The sequence below is a fragment of the Sciurus carolinensis genome, chromosome 4 (genome assembly GCF_902686445.1).
Source record: "Sciurus carolinensis chromosome 4, mSciCar1.2, whole genome shotgun sequence".
Taxonomy (NCBI): domain Eukaryota; kingdom Metazoa; phylum Chordata; class Mammalia; order Rodentia; family Sciuridae; genus Sciurus; species Sciurus carolinensis.
In genome coordinates, this window is record NC_062216.1 from 38,792,124 (window position 1) to 38,806,845 (window position 14,722).

General features: G+C 38.6%; 1 protein-coding gene across 1 annotated transcript; it reads left to right on the top strand.

The window, feature by feature from the left end:
- Positions 1–1,025: 1,025 nt before the first annotated feature.
- LOC124982271 (cytochrome P450 4V2) lies at positions 1,026–14,722 on the top strand. Its single transcript, XM_047548597.1, has 7 exons — positions 1,026–1,862; positions 5,746–5,858; positions 8,517–8,602; positions 9,438–9,628; positions 10,118–10,187; positions 11,560–11,686; positions 13,752–14,722. The coding sequence occupies exons 1-7, from the start codon at positions 1,649–1,651 to the stop codon at positions 13,995–13,997; spliced, it is 1,047 nt and encodes a 348-aa protein (XP_047404553.1). The 5' UTR covers positions 1,026–1,648; the 3' UTR covers positions 13,998–14,722.

A 14,722-nucleotide genomic window follows, 5' to 3' on the forward strand; every position in this document is an offset into this window, starting at 1 on the left:
TCAGTCCAGTGCATTTAGTTTTTAAAGATGTCTTAAAGCAATTAGAAATGTAGAAGTGAATAAACTAAAAGTGTAAGTTCCCTTTCTCCATTCTCACTCCATAGAGTTGATCAGTGCTTTTCTTTCCAATCATCAACTTAACTGTAAAGAAAGAAACGTTTTCTCCCTGAGAGGTCTTACATCATATATTCTGGTTTTTTTTTTTTTTTTTTTTTTGGCTTTGATCCGTTTTTGCACTTAATATTTCATGAACCTCTTTCTATATATCAGCACCTACAGAGGAGCTAAAAAATTTTTATCAGAGCAGAAGCCTTTTCTGACTCACATCAACGAGAACCTGAGGAGGCTATGGATAACCTTTACAATAACTACAAGAAAACTAACATAATTGAGCAAAGTCGGAGTCCAGAACGTTTTCAAAATTTCACCTTCCTTGGCACTTAGTGCTTAGGGTCTTGTTACTAGGATAGGCCTCACTTAGCCCCTCGGTAACAAGTATCAGGCCTGGAAAAGGCAATCAGTCAGGACACGGCACCTCTGCAAGCAGGAGAGAGAGAAACTGGAGCCAGCGGTCACAGCCCTAGGTAGAAGTAGAGCATCCTTATGTTTTCTGTTTCCTGCCTCGGGCTGGGTCTTAGTTCCCTTTTGAGTATGCTCCTTAGCAGTTGTTCCCTTTCAATTTCTCCTCTCTCCTTGTCTCTAACCCCCACCTCTTCCCCATACCTTCACCAGTCATCCTCTCTTCTTTCCCCTTCCCCTCAGGCTCTGGCTTATCCTTGCTCTGGAGAATATTTTGGCACATATCTGGATCACCACCTCATTTAGCTTTCCAGTGTCTCAGTCAGCTGACACAAACTGACAGGTCGTTCCCGAGACTGTGTCCCTGAGACTCTCTAGATCAAAGTAAGGTAGCTGCTCTGAATGACCCCGATGCAGAAGCCAGGGTTGCCCCTCCTCCCGGGGCAGCCAGTCCCACAGCAACGCAGTAGCGCTGCGGGTTGTGCAAGAAGAGCGAGCTTAAAGCTCCAGAGACTGAGTTTCAACCCGGATGTGTCTTTGTTTCAGTTTTGAAACAGACTGCTAGAAAGAACCGAAATCCCTCCAACGCTCAGCAGCGGGGTCACCTCATCCCAAACTCAGCCCACGCTGGCTAGCCCCAGGGCGCGCGGGTGGAGCGATTGATGTGCGTCCTGAAGTCCCCTCCATCCCGAGGCTGTCCTAGATGTTCTCCTGTGGCCCTACGTGTCCTCACCTACATTCAAAACTCCCCAGACTCAGCTCGCACCAAGAAGACCGGTGTGCGTTACTAGGTTCCTGCAGCCCCGGTAACAACCCCCGCGGCGCTTTCTCTTTCCGCCTGGGAGGCTGGAAACCTTGTCCCTAGGACCCCGGGTGGCCGCTGCTGTGCTTCCGGGCGGCTGGGCCGGCCCAGTCTGGGCCGCAGGAGGAGGAAGCCAGCCGGCCCGGGGCTGCTCTTCCCTCTCCGCATCCCCGCCGCCCCCGCCTCCGCCTCCCAAGTCGGGAACCCCGCCTAGTCCAGCGCCGTGAACTTGAACTCTGGACTAGACCTCGCCGGCCGCCCCGGCGGCCCCCAGCGCGGACTCGCCATCCCCATCGCTAATCCCGGGCGAAAAGGGACGCTGCGGAGATGGTCGGGCTCTGGCTGGGGCTGGTCGGGCAGAAGCTGCTGCTCTGGGGCGCGGCGAGCGCCGTCTCCCTGGCGGGCGCCACCCTCATCCTCAACCTCCTTCAGATGGTGGCCAGTTACGCGAGGAAATGGCAGCAGATGAGGCCCATCCCGACCGTCGCCCGCGCCTACCCCTTGGTGGGACACGCGCTGTTGATGAAGCCGGACGGGAGAGGTAAGTAAAGGATCGCGCCCTGGCGGCTCGCACCTTGCTCCACCTGCACCCTGACTAGCAGGGGCCCCTGCTGGAGCCAGATGTGGGGACCACACTTCCCCTCAACCCGCCTTCGACCTGGGGCGCTGGAAGCTAGGAGAAGGAAGAATCACCCTCTGGAGGATGAATTCTCAATGCAATCCAGACTTTGACTCCTGCCAAAATTTGTTCACGCCCCCGCCCCCCTCCACGATGAACTTTTTATGTGTAGCTCAGAATGCAGTATTTCCAAACTCATGTCCTTCTGCTTTTTCTCTTCTCTTCTTCCCACCTCAGCTGCTCAGATCCCCAAACCCTGTACATTCTTCTGTCTTGGCTTGTTAAAGCCTTAAGGGTGGAAACTCCCCTGGAACCTGGTAAATACTTAAGTGCCACTCTCCCCTCTCTCCCACTTTGGAAAACAATAGACTGCAGATTCACTTGAGACTTACCCCCCCCCACCACTCCCGCCCAGACATCATATGACTTGACCACTACATACTTTCGTTCCTTCTTGACCTTCACATTTAATAAGGAGGTTTCATAATAGCAGTTAATAAGCTGCGCTAGCAGGGCCTTTAGGCATATTTATATGACAAGCCTTATTTATTAAAGAGTGAATTGTTTTTTTACTGAAATAATCCTTTAAAAATGATAGACATGCTTTGTTAATGGGAAAAGAAATCACTTTAAGTTATAAAGCTCTCAAAAAGTACCTGGTATTTACAATCGCCCATTAGGGACTTAGCATTAGATTTTAGCACTTAATTTTAATGGGTATACAAGTTAGGATACCCAGAGCTGAAAAAGATTTATCCAAAATGACATTTTTTTAAATGGACCCAGCCAGAATCCAGTTCCTCCTCAGATTAATTATTAATAATTGTTTTACAGACTGAGCATTGACTTCAAAGCTTGAAGAATTACTTAATTTTCACTTCAGAGTCACCAAATAAAAATAATGACGTCATTTCAACTTCACAGAAATAAGATAAGGCCTTATGGGAGAGTGTTTACCAAAATACTTTCTGGCAGAAGAAAACAAAAAAACTTTGTACTAATCAAATATCAAAGTGACTAATATTACAAGTAATTCAACAAGTATGTTTAGATATATGAAAATCACGTTGACAGAAATCATCTTGGCTAATATTAAAAGCAGAGCTAACCTCTCCTGTATCCTGAGGCTTTATGGTATTAAAAATAATCACATAACCTTGGTGCCAACCGTAATTGCCAAAGTTATAAACCCAAATATTGAAATCCCCAAAGATCAAAATCCCTAAATTCTAAAATTCCTCAAATCACAGTCCTCAAAGATTAAAATCCCAAATGTTGAAATCCTGAAAGTAAAAAATCTGAAAACCAAAATTCTCATTGAAAAAAAGTCTACTTAAGAGGGGTAGAAAGTTGAATTCTGGAGAGGGTTTTAAACAGGATAGTGCCATCATGTTAGATCAATGCATACCTGGAAACCTGGTGACGCATTATTTTGGAGGTGTGTGTGTGTTGAGGGGTATCTTCAAAGAAGATTGGTTTGTAAATCCGAGTGGACCAGGTGGGGAAGATTCACTCTCAACGTGATCAAGTACTATCCAATCCATCATGGCCTCGGAGGGAACAAATCCAGAAGGCTAACTGGTCTCTCTCTCTCTCAGAGCTACGATAGAATTTTCTTCTGCTCCCTTGGATGTCAGAACTCCAGCCTCCCCCACCTTTGAACTGCAGAATTTAGGGCAGCATCCATTTCTCCACCCACGCCCCCCACCCATGCTAATTTTCTAGGCTGTGCCTTACGTCTTCATGTCATTTCCAATACTGGAGGCATAAAATGCATAGTCTCTCAGAGAGTTCTACATCATGTTATGCATTTTGTGCACATTTGACTTGACAAAAGTGTGTTACTACTATGTGTATAAACATGTATCTTTGTAAAAACATTGAAGCATCCTCGATAAGTGAAGAGATGTCTTTTTTATAATTGGCTTCTGTGAAAGAAAACATTTCTCAAGGTCTCAATTCTTTGGCCACTGTATATGTGGTGACCATCATCCTTGGGGTGTTTGATCCCTCTCATCACAAGACTTACATGGTCCATCTTGGTATTTTAGATACTAGCACTCAGGGCTGGGGATGTATCCGTGGTAGAGAACTTGTCTTGCATGGACACAAAACACAAAAACAAAAACAAAATTGTAGATATAGCAGTTGTAAAGCTAGGTGTACACAGTTATAAACCATAGTGATATGTGTTTATGGATTTCATTTTTTGACATATTTCATTATGATTACAGTTCATTTGCTTATAGTTGTTAATATACACATGTGACTATTATTATTTTGTTGCTAATTATGAAAATATGTTATTTTTGCTTATTTTATTGTGAAAAGTGACCTCTGAAGAATTGCACCCTTTTTTTATATATTTCTCAAATTAAAATTCCCCTTTAAAAATATAAATAAAATGTAAATAAATGTCTTCTAAATAATATCTAAAATGCTTTCCCAGAATTATATTTTCAGGATTTTAGACACTAGTGACGTCAGGTTTCAGGAATTTTGATCTTTTGGGATTTCATTGTATGGGATTATGTCTTTGGAGCTTATGGCCCAAAGCTAGACCATACTTTCCAATTTACTAGGAAGTGATCCCCTTAAGAGATCTTATGTTTTGGGGAGGATTCCAAGAATTAAATGCATAAGACCAGTTTTAAGATAAATTGTGAGTTGATTATAATATTGGAAGGAATTGTCCTTGGAGTGACTTTCTGGGTTAAGAGACTGACAATATACTGCTGTTCACAAAGGGAATTTTTATTTCATCGAGTGTTGGATTTTGGGCATCAAGAAAACTGTTGCTCAACTTTCAGCTTTGTAACCAAGCTACTTTAAGAAGTTGTTTAAAACTCTCTATTAGAGGAGTTGTATTTATTTATTTATTTAATTTTACTTGTAAAAGTAACTACATTACAGAGTTGTTTTAAGGACTGAATTTAATGCGCGCAAACTTTCTAGGTTACCACCTAGAACTTGTTTAGAGCAAATTCTTTAATTACCAAATATTTACTGAAGTCCTGCTTTTCATCCAGGATAGAACTCAGCAAACCTGGGGATATGAGACTATTCTAAAATACAGTTCCTGTTCTAAATAACACTGTCTCTTATACAAGAGTTTACGCTTCTCATTCTGTAGCCAGTGTTGGAATTCTGGCCCTGGTAACCTCACCTTGAAGAATACACGTCTTCTAGTTGACCTCTAAACTCTCATTTCTTGCTTTCCCAGTCCCTTGTGTCAATGCCTGCCTTTTGAAGCTGCACCTGGCTGTTGAACCTGACATCTTCAAGCCACAGATTCAAACTTCCCTGTCCCTTCTGTCAGACCAGACCAAGACAGGCAGTATAATAGCATGAAGCAGGATGTTTTGACACTGGGGATTTGACCCAGCCCTTTCCACAGCAATATCAACAATTATATTATCCAAGAGATATTTCAAAGCAGTGTGGTATAATGGTTAAGACCTCAAGTTCTGAAGTCTTGGTACAAAGCCAGGTTCCACCAGTTACTAGCTCTGTGACATTGAGCAATGATTTTTTAAAAGTGCACCTTTTGGCACATCACAAATGATTATCCTAGAAGAGCTAACATCATTATATTATCTGCTGTAGCAAATATTATTTCAAATAATTTTAGACCTACGGAAAATCTGTGAAAATAGTGCATAGAGTTCTTGTCTGCCCTCTTTTTGGCTTCCTTTAATGGTATCATATTACATAACTAGTGCATTTATCAAAATTAGTATATGTATGATACTATTAGCAAAATTCTTGTCTTGATTGAATTTAAAATCAAATATTTTTCTCTCAGAATTTTTTCAGCAGATAATTCAGTATACTGAAGAATACCGTCACCTGCCACTGCTGAAGCTGTGGATTGGCCCAGTGCCGATGGTGGCGCTTTATAATGCTGAAAATGTGGAGGTGGGTGTGTGGTAGATAAAACAGACATTTCACTGTATATTTGATAGTGTGGAAATGTCATAAGAATAAATGTGATAAATGTATCCTTAAATTTTGTTTAACTGAGTATAAAGAGTGATGTATCTGTGCACTTTTGTTATCAGGTCTCAATATATTTGATCTTCTTTTTTAGAAAGTGTGCAGAAAGCTAGAGTTTTTTTTTTTTTTTTTTTGTGATCATTAAACTTCTTTAAAGAGAGTGACAGTATTTATTTTCTTAAGTATTCTTAGCATGTTGCAAATGCTTTTTTAATTAAATTAATGAATCTTGTGATATTTTCAGCCTTGATAAGTAATCTATGGACATGATTACTTTTTTTTTTTTTTTTTTATTTATTTATTTATTTTTTTTTACGTTTACATAGGGTAATGATGTTTATTATATTTTTCCCCTCCCCCCCACCCCTCCCACCCCTCCCACCCCTCCCACCCCTCTTTTCCCTCTACACAGTCCTTCTTTCCTTCATTCTTACTGCTCTCCTTGGCCTAACTCTAAACCTAACCCTAAACCTAATGCTAGCCCCTCCCACCCCCCATTATATGTCCTCATCCGCTTATCAGCGAGATCATTCGCCCTTTAGTTTTTTGAGATTGGCTTATCTCACTTAGCATGATATTCTCCAATTTCGACCATTTGCCTACAAATGCCATAATTTTATCATTCTTCATTGCGGAGTAATATTCCATTGTATAAATATGCCACAGTTTCTTTATCCATTCATCAACTGAAGGACATCTAGGTTGGTTCCACAATCTGGCTATGGTGAATTGAGCAGCAATGAACATTGATGTGGCTGTATCTCTGTAGTATGCTGATTTTAAGTCCCACGATCAAGTGGGTTTTATCCCAGGGATGCAAGGTTGGTTCAACATTCGGAAATCAATAAATGTCATTCACCATATCAACAGACTTAAAGTTAAGAATCACATGATTATTTCAATAGATGCAGAAAAAGCATTTGATAAAATACAGCATCCCTTCATGCTCAAAACACTAGAAAAAATTGGGGTAATGGGAACATTCCTAAACATTATAAAGACCATCTACGCTAAGCCCATGGCTAATATCATTCTAAATGGTGAAAAACTGAAAGCGTTCCCCCTAAAAACTGGAACAAGGCAGGGATGCCCTCTTTCACCGCTTCTATTCAACATCGTCCTTGAGACTCTAGCCAGAGCAATCAGACAAACCAAAGAAATTAAAGGGATACGAATAGGAAAAGAAGAACTCAAACTATCCCTGTTCGCTGATGACATGATTCTATATTTAGAGGAACCTGGAAATTCCACCAGAAAACTTTTAGAACTCATAAGTGAATTCAGTAAAGTAGCAGGTTACAAGATCAATGCTCATAAATCCAATGCATTTTTATACATAAGTGATGAATCTTCAGAAAGAGAAATTAGGAAAACTACTCCATTCACAATAGCATCGAAAAAAATAAAATACTTGGGAATCAATCTCACAAAAGAGGTGAAAGACCTCTACAATGAGAACTACAGAACACTAAAGAAAGAAATTCAAGAAAACCTTAGAAGATGGAAAGATCTCCCATGTTCCTGGATAGGCAGAATTAATATCGTTAAAATGGCTATACTACCTAAAGTTCTATACAGATTCAATGCAATTCCAATTAAAATCCCAATGATGTACCTCGCAGAAATAGAGCAAGCAATTATGAAATTCATCTGGAAGAATAAAAAACCTAGAATAGCTAAAGCAATCCTCAGTAGCAAGAGCGAAGCAGGGGGTATTGCAATACCAGATCTTCAACTCTACTACAAAGCGATAGTAACAAAAACGGCATGGTATTGGTACCAAAATAGACAGGTAGATCAATGGTACAGAATAGAGGACATGGACACAAACCCAAATAAATACAATTTTCTCATACTAGACAAAGGTTCCAACAATATGCAATGGAGAAAAGATAGCCTCTTCAACAAATGGTGCTGGGAAAGCTAGAGTTTTTAAGAACCATAAATAATTCTTACACAAGTTAGCATTTGCCATCCAACAGACACAGCTGTAATACTCCAGAATATATGACTAATAAAATGTGGGTGTTTCCCTCAAGTTGCTCAGAGTTCATATCATATCAGTGTCAACCGTTTTATTCCACAGATATTTATAGTGTTATGGTTTGTTCATGCTATTTCAATTAGTCCTCAGAAAGTTTGTATTCCTTCTGCTTATTATTTCCACTGAGAAAACGGTCTTGTGGAATGAAGACAGAATAATTTGGGTCAAGGGGTAAAAATGGGATAAGCAGATTTTCTCTTCATAGAACAAAATTAAAAATAGAATTTTCTCGGGACTGTGCTAGGACAAGTCTTTCTTAGTTATTGTGGTCATGTTTGAATTTCTCACATACTCCACTCCAGAATTCCATGGGTTTGGTGTAAAGAGATTTTTCCAGAATAGAGTACTGGAGCAAGAGACCTGAGAGCATTCTGTGTTTGATCCTAGACACTCATGTTCAAAATTCTAATTAGATTTCTTAGAGGCACAGAAATGAAAATGAAGATAGGAAAAGTAGTTGTGGTCATCAGGTATTCCTATAATTGCAGTTATTTTGATGCCCATATACCTCTCAAGTACTTTTTTCTCTTCCTAAGGTAATTTTAACTTGTTCAAAGCAAATTGACAAATCTTATATGTACAAATTCCTAGAGCCATGGCTTGGTCTTGGACTTCTTACAAGGTAGGTCATTATAAATTTGTAAAGTTATCTGGTAGAAATAGTTGCTTCTATGTGTGAATTGTTATTTCAGTAATTGACACAAGTTTTTGTTTGTTTGTTTTTCAGGTTTTTTTAGGGCAGTTGTTTTTGTTTTGTTTGTTTTTCTGTAGCAAGACTGTTCTCAGAAAGGGAGAGAGGCTGGAAGGAAAGACCCAGCTAACAGTGGGCCCTTGAGAGGATGCGATCTCCAGTAGTAATATTCCATGGTGGCTATCACCAGTGGATGAATCAGGAGGTCCTAATGTTAGAGTGGAGCATGGCAGAAGAAATCTTGAAAAGCCAGTGGCAAAGGCAGGGAGCCCCAGAGAAGAATCTGGAGCTCAGTGACCTTGACCTTGAACTGGCATCCAGAAATAGGAGTTCTGTTTCTGACTCCATCCTCTGCAAGCTGGCTTAGCAAGAGAAAGTCCCTTGTAGGGGCTTTGGAGAATTCAAACACAGTAGAAATCAAGATAGACCCATGGAGCATGTGGAAAATGGAAAACTAAGATATTGGTGGGGGAAGAAAAGGGAATTCTTAATTTTAGAATCTCAGAACTTAGAAATGGAGGAAAATCATTAAATATTTCTATTTTACTAATGATAAAGCAACTATTAGTATTGTAAAACAATGAACCACATATCTGTATTTTCTAACTACATGATTATTATATATTTCTGTCATTTATTCTGACCAAAGCATTTGAGAATCTGTAGATGAAGCTGTTTCAGAATTTTGTTGACTTGACTATCTTCATACTCTACTTGTTTTGGATGTTACGTCTCTCTTATTTTTAACCATGTATTATATTTCTAGTACTGGAAACAAATGGCGCTCCCGAAGAAAAATGTTAACACCCACTTTCCATTTTACAATTCTGGAAGATTTCTTAGATATCATGAATGAGCAAGCGAATATATTGGTTAATAAACTTGAGAAACATGTTAACCAAGAAGCATTTAACTGCTTTTTTTACATCACTCTTTGTGCCTTAGATATAATCTGTGGTAAGTCTGACTGATTTGTATTTAAAGTTATAATGTAAAGATAAAACTGAGCAAATAGAAAATAACATTCTATTGAGAAAGTAAATGAGGGGATTGAAAAGGATATGGATTCCAGGGTGGTGCTACTGATAAATCAACTGCCAAAAAGGGAACAGCCGCTCCTGAGGCAGTGAGGCAGAGCAGTCGCAGAGCCAAATTGCCAGGAAGGCCAAAAGGAAAGAAGAACAGGAAGAGGAAGTAGGAGAAGCAGATGATACAGGAAGAGGAAGTAGGAGAAGCAGATGATACAGGAAGAGAGTAGAGAAGCAGATGATACAGGAAGAAGAAGTAGAGAAGCAGATGATACAGGAAGAGCAAACGAAGAAGAATGATTCTGAAATGCAGAAGAACAGAACAGGATTTTTTTTTTCTTTATAGTGTCTGCTATTGCAAAATAAACCCAAAATGTGTATATGAGCTGAATGTTTGCTTCTCACCCATATTTTATAGAAACAGCTATGGGGAAGAATATTGGTGCTCAAAGCAATGGTGATTCTGAGTATGTCCGTGCAGTCTACAGGTAAGTGCAATTCTTTCAATTATTTTTTAAATTATTATTGATTTGGGGTTTAAAATTATTGCTAGTAATTTCTGTCTCACTTCTTCTTTATTGTTTCAAAATGAGATGTTAAGCTAAAAATTAGCCTCATCATTTAAGCTTGTATTTTAGCATAGAGGAATGGTTATATAAATCTTGGCACATCTGAATTATGCTGTAATTTAAAATGATTACTTCTAATATATTGAGATTACATTATGAGGTACATTATAATTTACATTACAATGGTTACACTATGATACTAAGTGATAAATGATAGAAACAATTTTCGTAGTATGACAGCCACTACCACAAAATAATTATTCATAGAAAAAAAAATAAAAACAAAAAAAAAGAAGCAGCAGAACCTACACCAAAGTGTCAGCGATGGTTACCCTTGTTCTGTGTATGGGCTTTTCTTTCATATTGCATTTGGGTTTGGGTGTTATTTTCCTTTCCCATATTTTCTGTCCTGAATAGTTACTGCTTTTGTAATTGGGGCCAACTATTTTACTTTAAAATTGCTTACAATATTTTACTTACTAAGAGGCAAGGTCAGGAATTGACTGGGTGTATCCTGTCTTGAAGTCAACTGCTCATTTCACTCTTTTTAACAAATATTTATTAAATATCTAAATCTGCCAGTCAATGCACAAAATTCTAACTGGTTTTCTGCTGTTCACAGAACAGCATAGCATCAGAGACAGACATCGAACCAATTAACATAAACTAACAGATTGTAATACTTGCTTAGGAAAAAAACATCAAGCTGATATTTGAGAGGAAAAAGGAATGAGTTCATCAGACTGACCACAGAAGACCTCTCTGAAGGACTGGTATCTAAGCCCATCCTGAAGGAGTAGAGCATGGAGGACTTCTTATGCTTTATCACTGGAAAGGAGAGAGCTGCTTGGGACAGCCATATAGCAGTTATTGAATGAGCATTCTCTTATAGAAGAGGCAGCCATTTTTGTTACTCTGGAGGTCTGATCTAGTGAATGGTGGGCCTTAAATAGAAGCAGACTTCATCTCGACCTTTAGTACCAAAGCCCCAGCTGATGTGAGAAAGTTAGGAACACATCCTGGAGAAACAAAAGCAGAGACCACAGATCATCCACAAGGGTGTTTGGTAGTGGATTCCTCATTCATCTTTAAAATCCATTTTTTAAAAATTTCGTTGCTCACGTAACAGCCCCATTCCTTCGTTGCTTAGCATTAAGCATGACGTTCTTAGTAGCCTCAATGACTAGTCAGCATCACTCCCGGGTACTGCCTCTACCAAGACCAGGCACCAAGTAGGTGCTCAATAAACAGACATTTCTGGTATAAGAGATAGTTTTTATCCTGTTTATAGGATGAGTGACATGATACATCGGAGAATGAAGATGCCCTGGCTTTGGCTTGATCTTTGGTACTTTCTGTTTAAAGAAGGATGGGAACACAAAAGAGGCCTTAAGATCCTACACACTTTTACCAACAATGTAAGTCATTTGTTTTAATGTGGTAAAATGCACATAACATAAAATTCACCATTATGACCCTTGTAAATATGTAATTTGGTGGCATCAAGGGCATTCACAATGTCATGCAGCCATCACCACTATCCATTTCCAGAACATTTTAAGTCCATGATTTTTATCTTTTATTAGTATAACCAGCATCGGACCATGGAACCTGAGTCCCACAAAATAAAAGTCAAATTGAACAGTAATGGGAAAAAGTGTTCAGTATGATTACATTTAAATTATACAAATGTAATACTAGTTAAATTGCATTTAAATAATATGAATACTAATACTAATTAAGTACTTGCTAAGTACTGAACACAATACCAAAGGTTGAATCTAGACCAATGAAGAAGGCATGCATGACCTCTATCATAACAGGTTATCTGGTGGGGCAGGAAAAATATAACAAATAACTACAAAACATGATGTGGGCAACAACAAACAGGATATTGTGTAAAAGCATAAAGAGGCAAAGATTTTACAGAAATGTCTTCTGGAAAATGTTTGGAGTAGGTGATAGTTTTCAAAGATAAAAGGCATTTAAGGCAGTGCATACTTTAATTTTGGGAAAAAAATTAAAATTAGGTCGTACTATTTTGTCTTCAATTGAAAAAAAACAGCAGAAGAAAGGAATTTTGTTTTGGATAGGATATCAGTCTTTGTGTCACAGAAGTGTTTAGGAGAATCAATATTTAATTGAAAACAAAAATTCAAATTTGAATGTACTAAAAAAAGTAACAATTTCAATATTTTCTTCCTTTGCTGTAAATTTTGGTTAAATTAAATTAGAATTGCTTCCTTATGCTGAGGAAAGCCCTGCCACCAGTAGGTCAAATTATTATTAATAAGTCAATAGATGTTAAATGAGTGAACTGTTGCTCTCAGTTGGCCACGATATAATCGCCTGGTAGTATAATAGTAAACAGGTTGTATTTTATAATTATACTTTTCCTTAAATTTCATGCATTAATATCAATATCAATAATTAACGAATCCTTGACTGGATGGACAATATCATATATATGTGCTATGGTATGTTTGTGTGTATATATAAATTGCATCTGAGACCTAGGCTATGAGTTCCACAAAAAATATTTGGTGGTATTTTGCCCTTATGAAGTAAAGGACAAATCTCATTCAAGTCATTTAGGGGCAGGTTTGTTCAATTTCCTGATTGGGAAATGAAAGTTCAAATGTGTAATGAAATTCAGCATGTGAACTTTAATTCTTTCATTCATTCAACAAATGTCTAACGAGCATTCTTAAAATGCCAGAAAGTGTTCTGGAGTTTGGAAAGGTATCAGTGAACAAAGACAAATGTGCTACCACACGAACAGTGGTGTTTGAGTTGGAGGAGGAGTCTGAACAGTTAGTATGATATGATGCCAGGTGGTAAGTGAATTGGAGAAAAATAAAGGAAGGTTGGGAAAACAGAGTGGTAGGGATGGGGTAGCAGTGAAGGGGGAAGTCTCTCTGGTAGTGTGACAGAGAGCAGAGACAGGAGAGAAGGGAAAGAGCCAGTCTTGTGGGCATACAAAGAAAGAACATTCCAGGCATAAGGAGTAGCAAGCTTGCAGGGTGAATTGCCTAATCAACCTGCTGTTACTTTTCTCCAACTCATGTAATTAAGAGTGATCTATAATTAGTCTATTATGTAATTATTGCATGTTCTCTGCCACTTAAACTTTTTCTCATTAGCTTATTCAAGTTCTAGGGTACGTCCCATGTTAGGTATTCCCTAACTTCCCATGTCTAGGTATTCCCATGTTAGAAAGATTAGAAAAATAGCACTTGAAAATTATGAATTTGTCTGACATTAAATTTGTTCTTAATGGTTTCAACCCAACTATGCCCAAATGTTAGCAAGAGGCCTTATTGTATTTTCATAAGAACCTAAGTTGTCATCAAAATGGAAATAAACAGGAAAGTTTTTTAAAAATTAAGTTAGAAGAGGCTAGCATATTTTCGTAGAAAAATGTGTCATTAGACCTTAGCAAAGTCCAAACTAAAGCCTGTGACTGTCATTTAAATTATATAGGTCATTGCTGAACGGACCAAGAAAATGAAGGAAGTCGGAGACTGTAGAGGTGCTGATGGGGGCCCTGTCCCTTCCAAAAATAAACGCAAGGCTTTTCTTGACTTGCTTTTAAGTGTGACTGATGACGAAGGGAGCAAGCTAAGTCAGGAAGATATTCGAGAAGAAGTTGACACCTTCATGTTTGAGGTACTTTATATCCTCAGGTTATTTTCAGGTATCATTAACATTCCAGAACTCAGGGTATAGCTCTTGCCTAAGCATGTACTAGGCCCTAGGTTCATCCCCAGCATGGCAGAAACAAACAACAAATAAATTCCAGTTATTTTCAGAGTCTTTCGAATAATTTTAACAGGTAAGTCAATGTTAAAATAATTCCATGTAATCAGAAAGATTACTTTATCATCAGAAGTGACAGAATTGAAGAACCTCATTGAGTACCAGGCCAACTTCCTTATTCAGAACAAGCTTTATGTCATGGTGGAGACCATAGTAGACACATTCTTTACTTAAGAAAAGTTAAGGTTTATCAGACTTTCCCAAGAAGAAGAGCCACACGAAATTGTTTTCAGTTCTCCATATTACTTCATGCTTCCAAATCCACAAGTCCATTTCCTCACTACCTCCTTTTAAAGTTCTAACAAATAAGCACTTAGCTACTTCAATGGCTGCTAAGCCAGAGGGCAGTAAGGCTCCTCCAATGGAGATCTGACCAGTTTGCCATGCTAAAGGGGTTTCTGGTCTTTGTATATTTTTAAACAGTTCTTTTCACAAAATAGTTTAAAATGTTTTATTAAAAGTTACAAAGAGTAAAACTTTCCATGTGTGGATTGCAATAAAGATAAACAATTTTTTTTAATGGTACTACTCTCCAAAGGGAGGACAGTAGAATGCATCCAAGTTTTCAGTGACTTACTGTGTGCTAAGCATTGTGCTGGCTGCTCTGTTACAGGCATCTGGATATAATGCCAATG

Coding starts and splice junctions, on each gene's coding strand:
- LOC124982271 (XM_047548597.1), top strand. CDS start 1,649: ATGGTCGGGCTCTGGCTGGGGCTGGTCGGGCAGAAGCTGCTGCTCTGG. Junction 1,863..5,745: donor GATGAAGCCGGACGGGAGAG/GTAAGTAAAGGA, acceptor TTTTTCTCTCAG/AATTTTTTCAGCAGATAATT. Junction 5,859..8,516: donor ATAATGCTGAAAATGTGGAG/GTGGGTGTGTGG, acceptor TCTCTTCCTAAG/GTAATTTTAACTTGTTCAAA.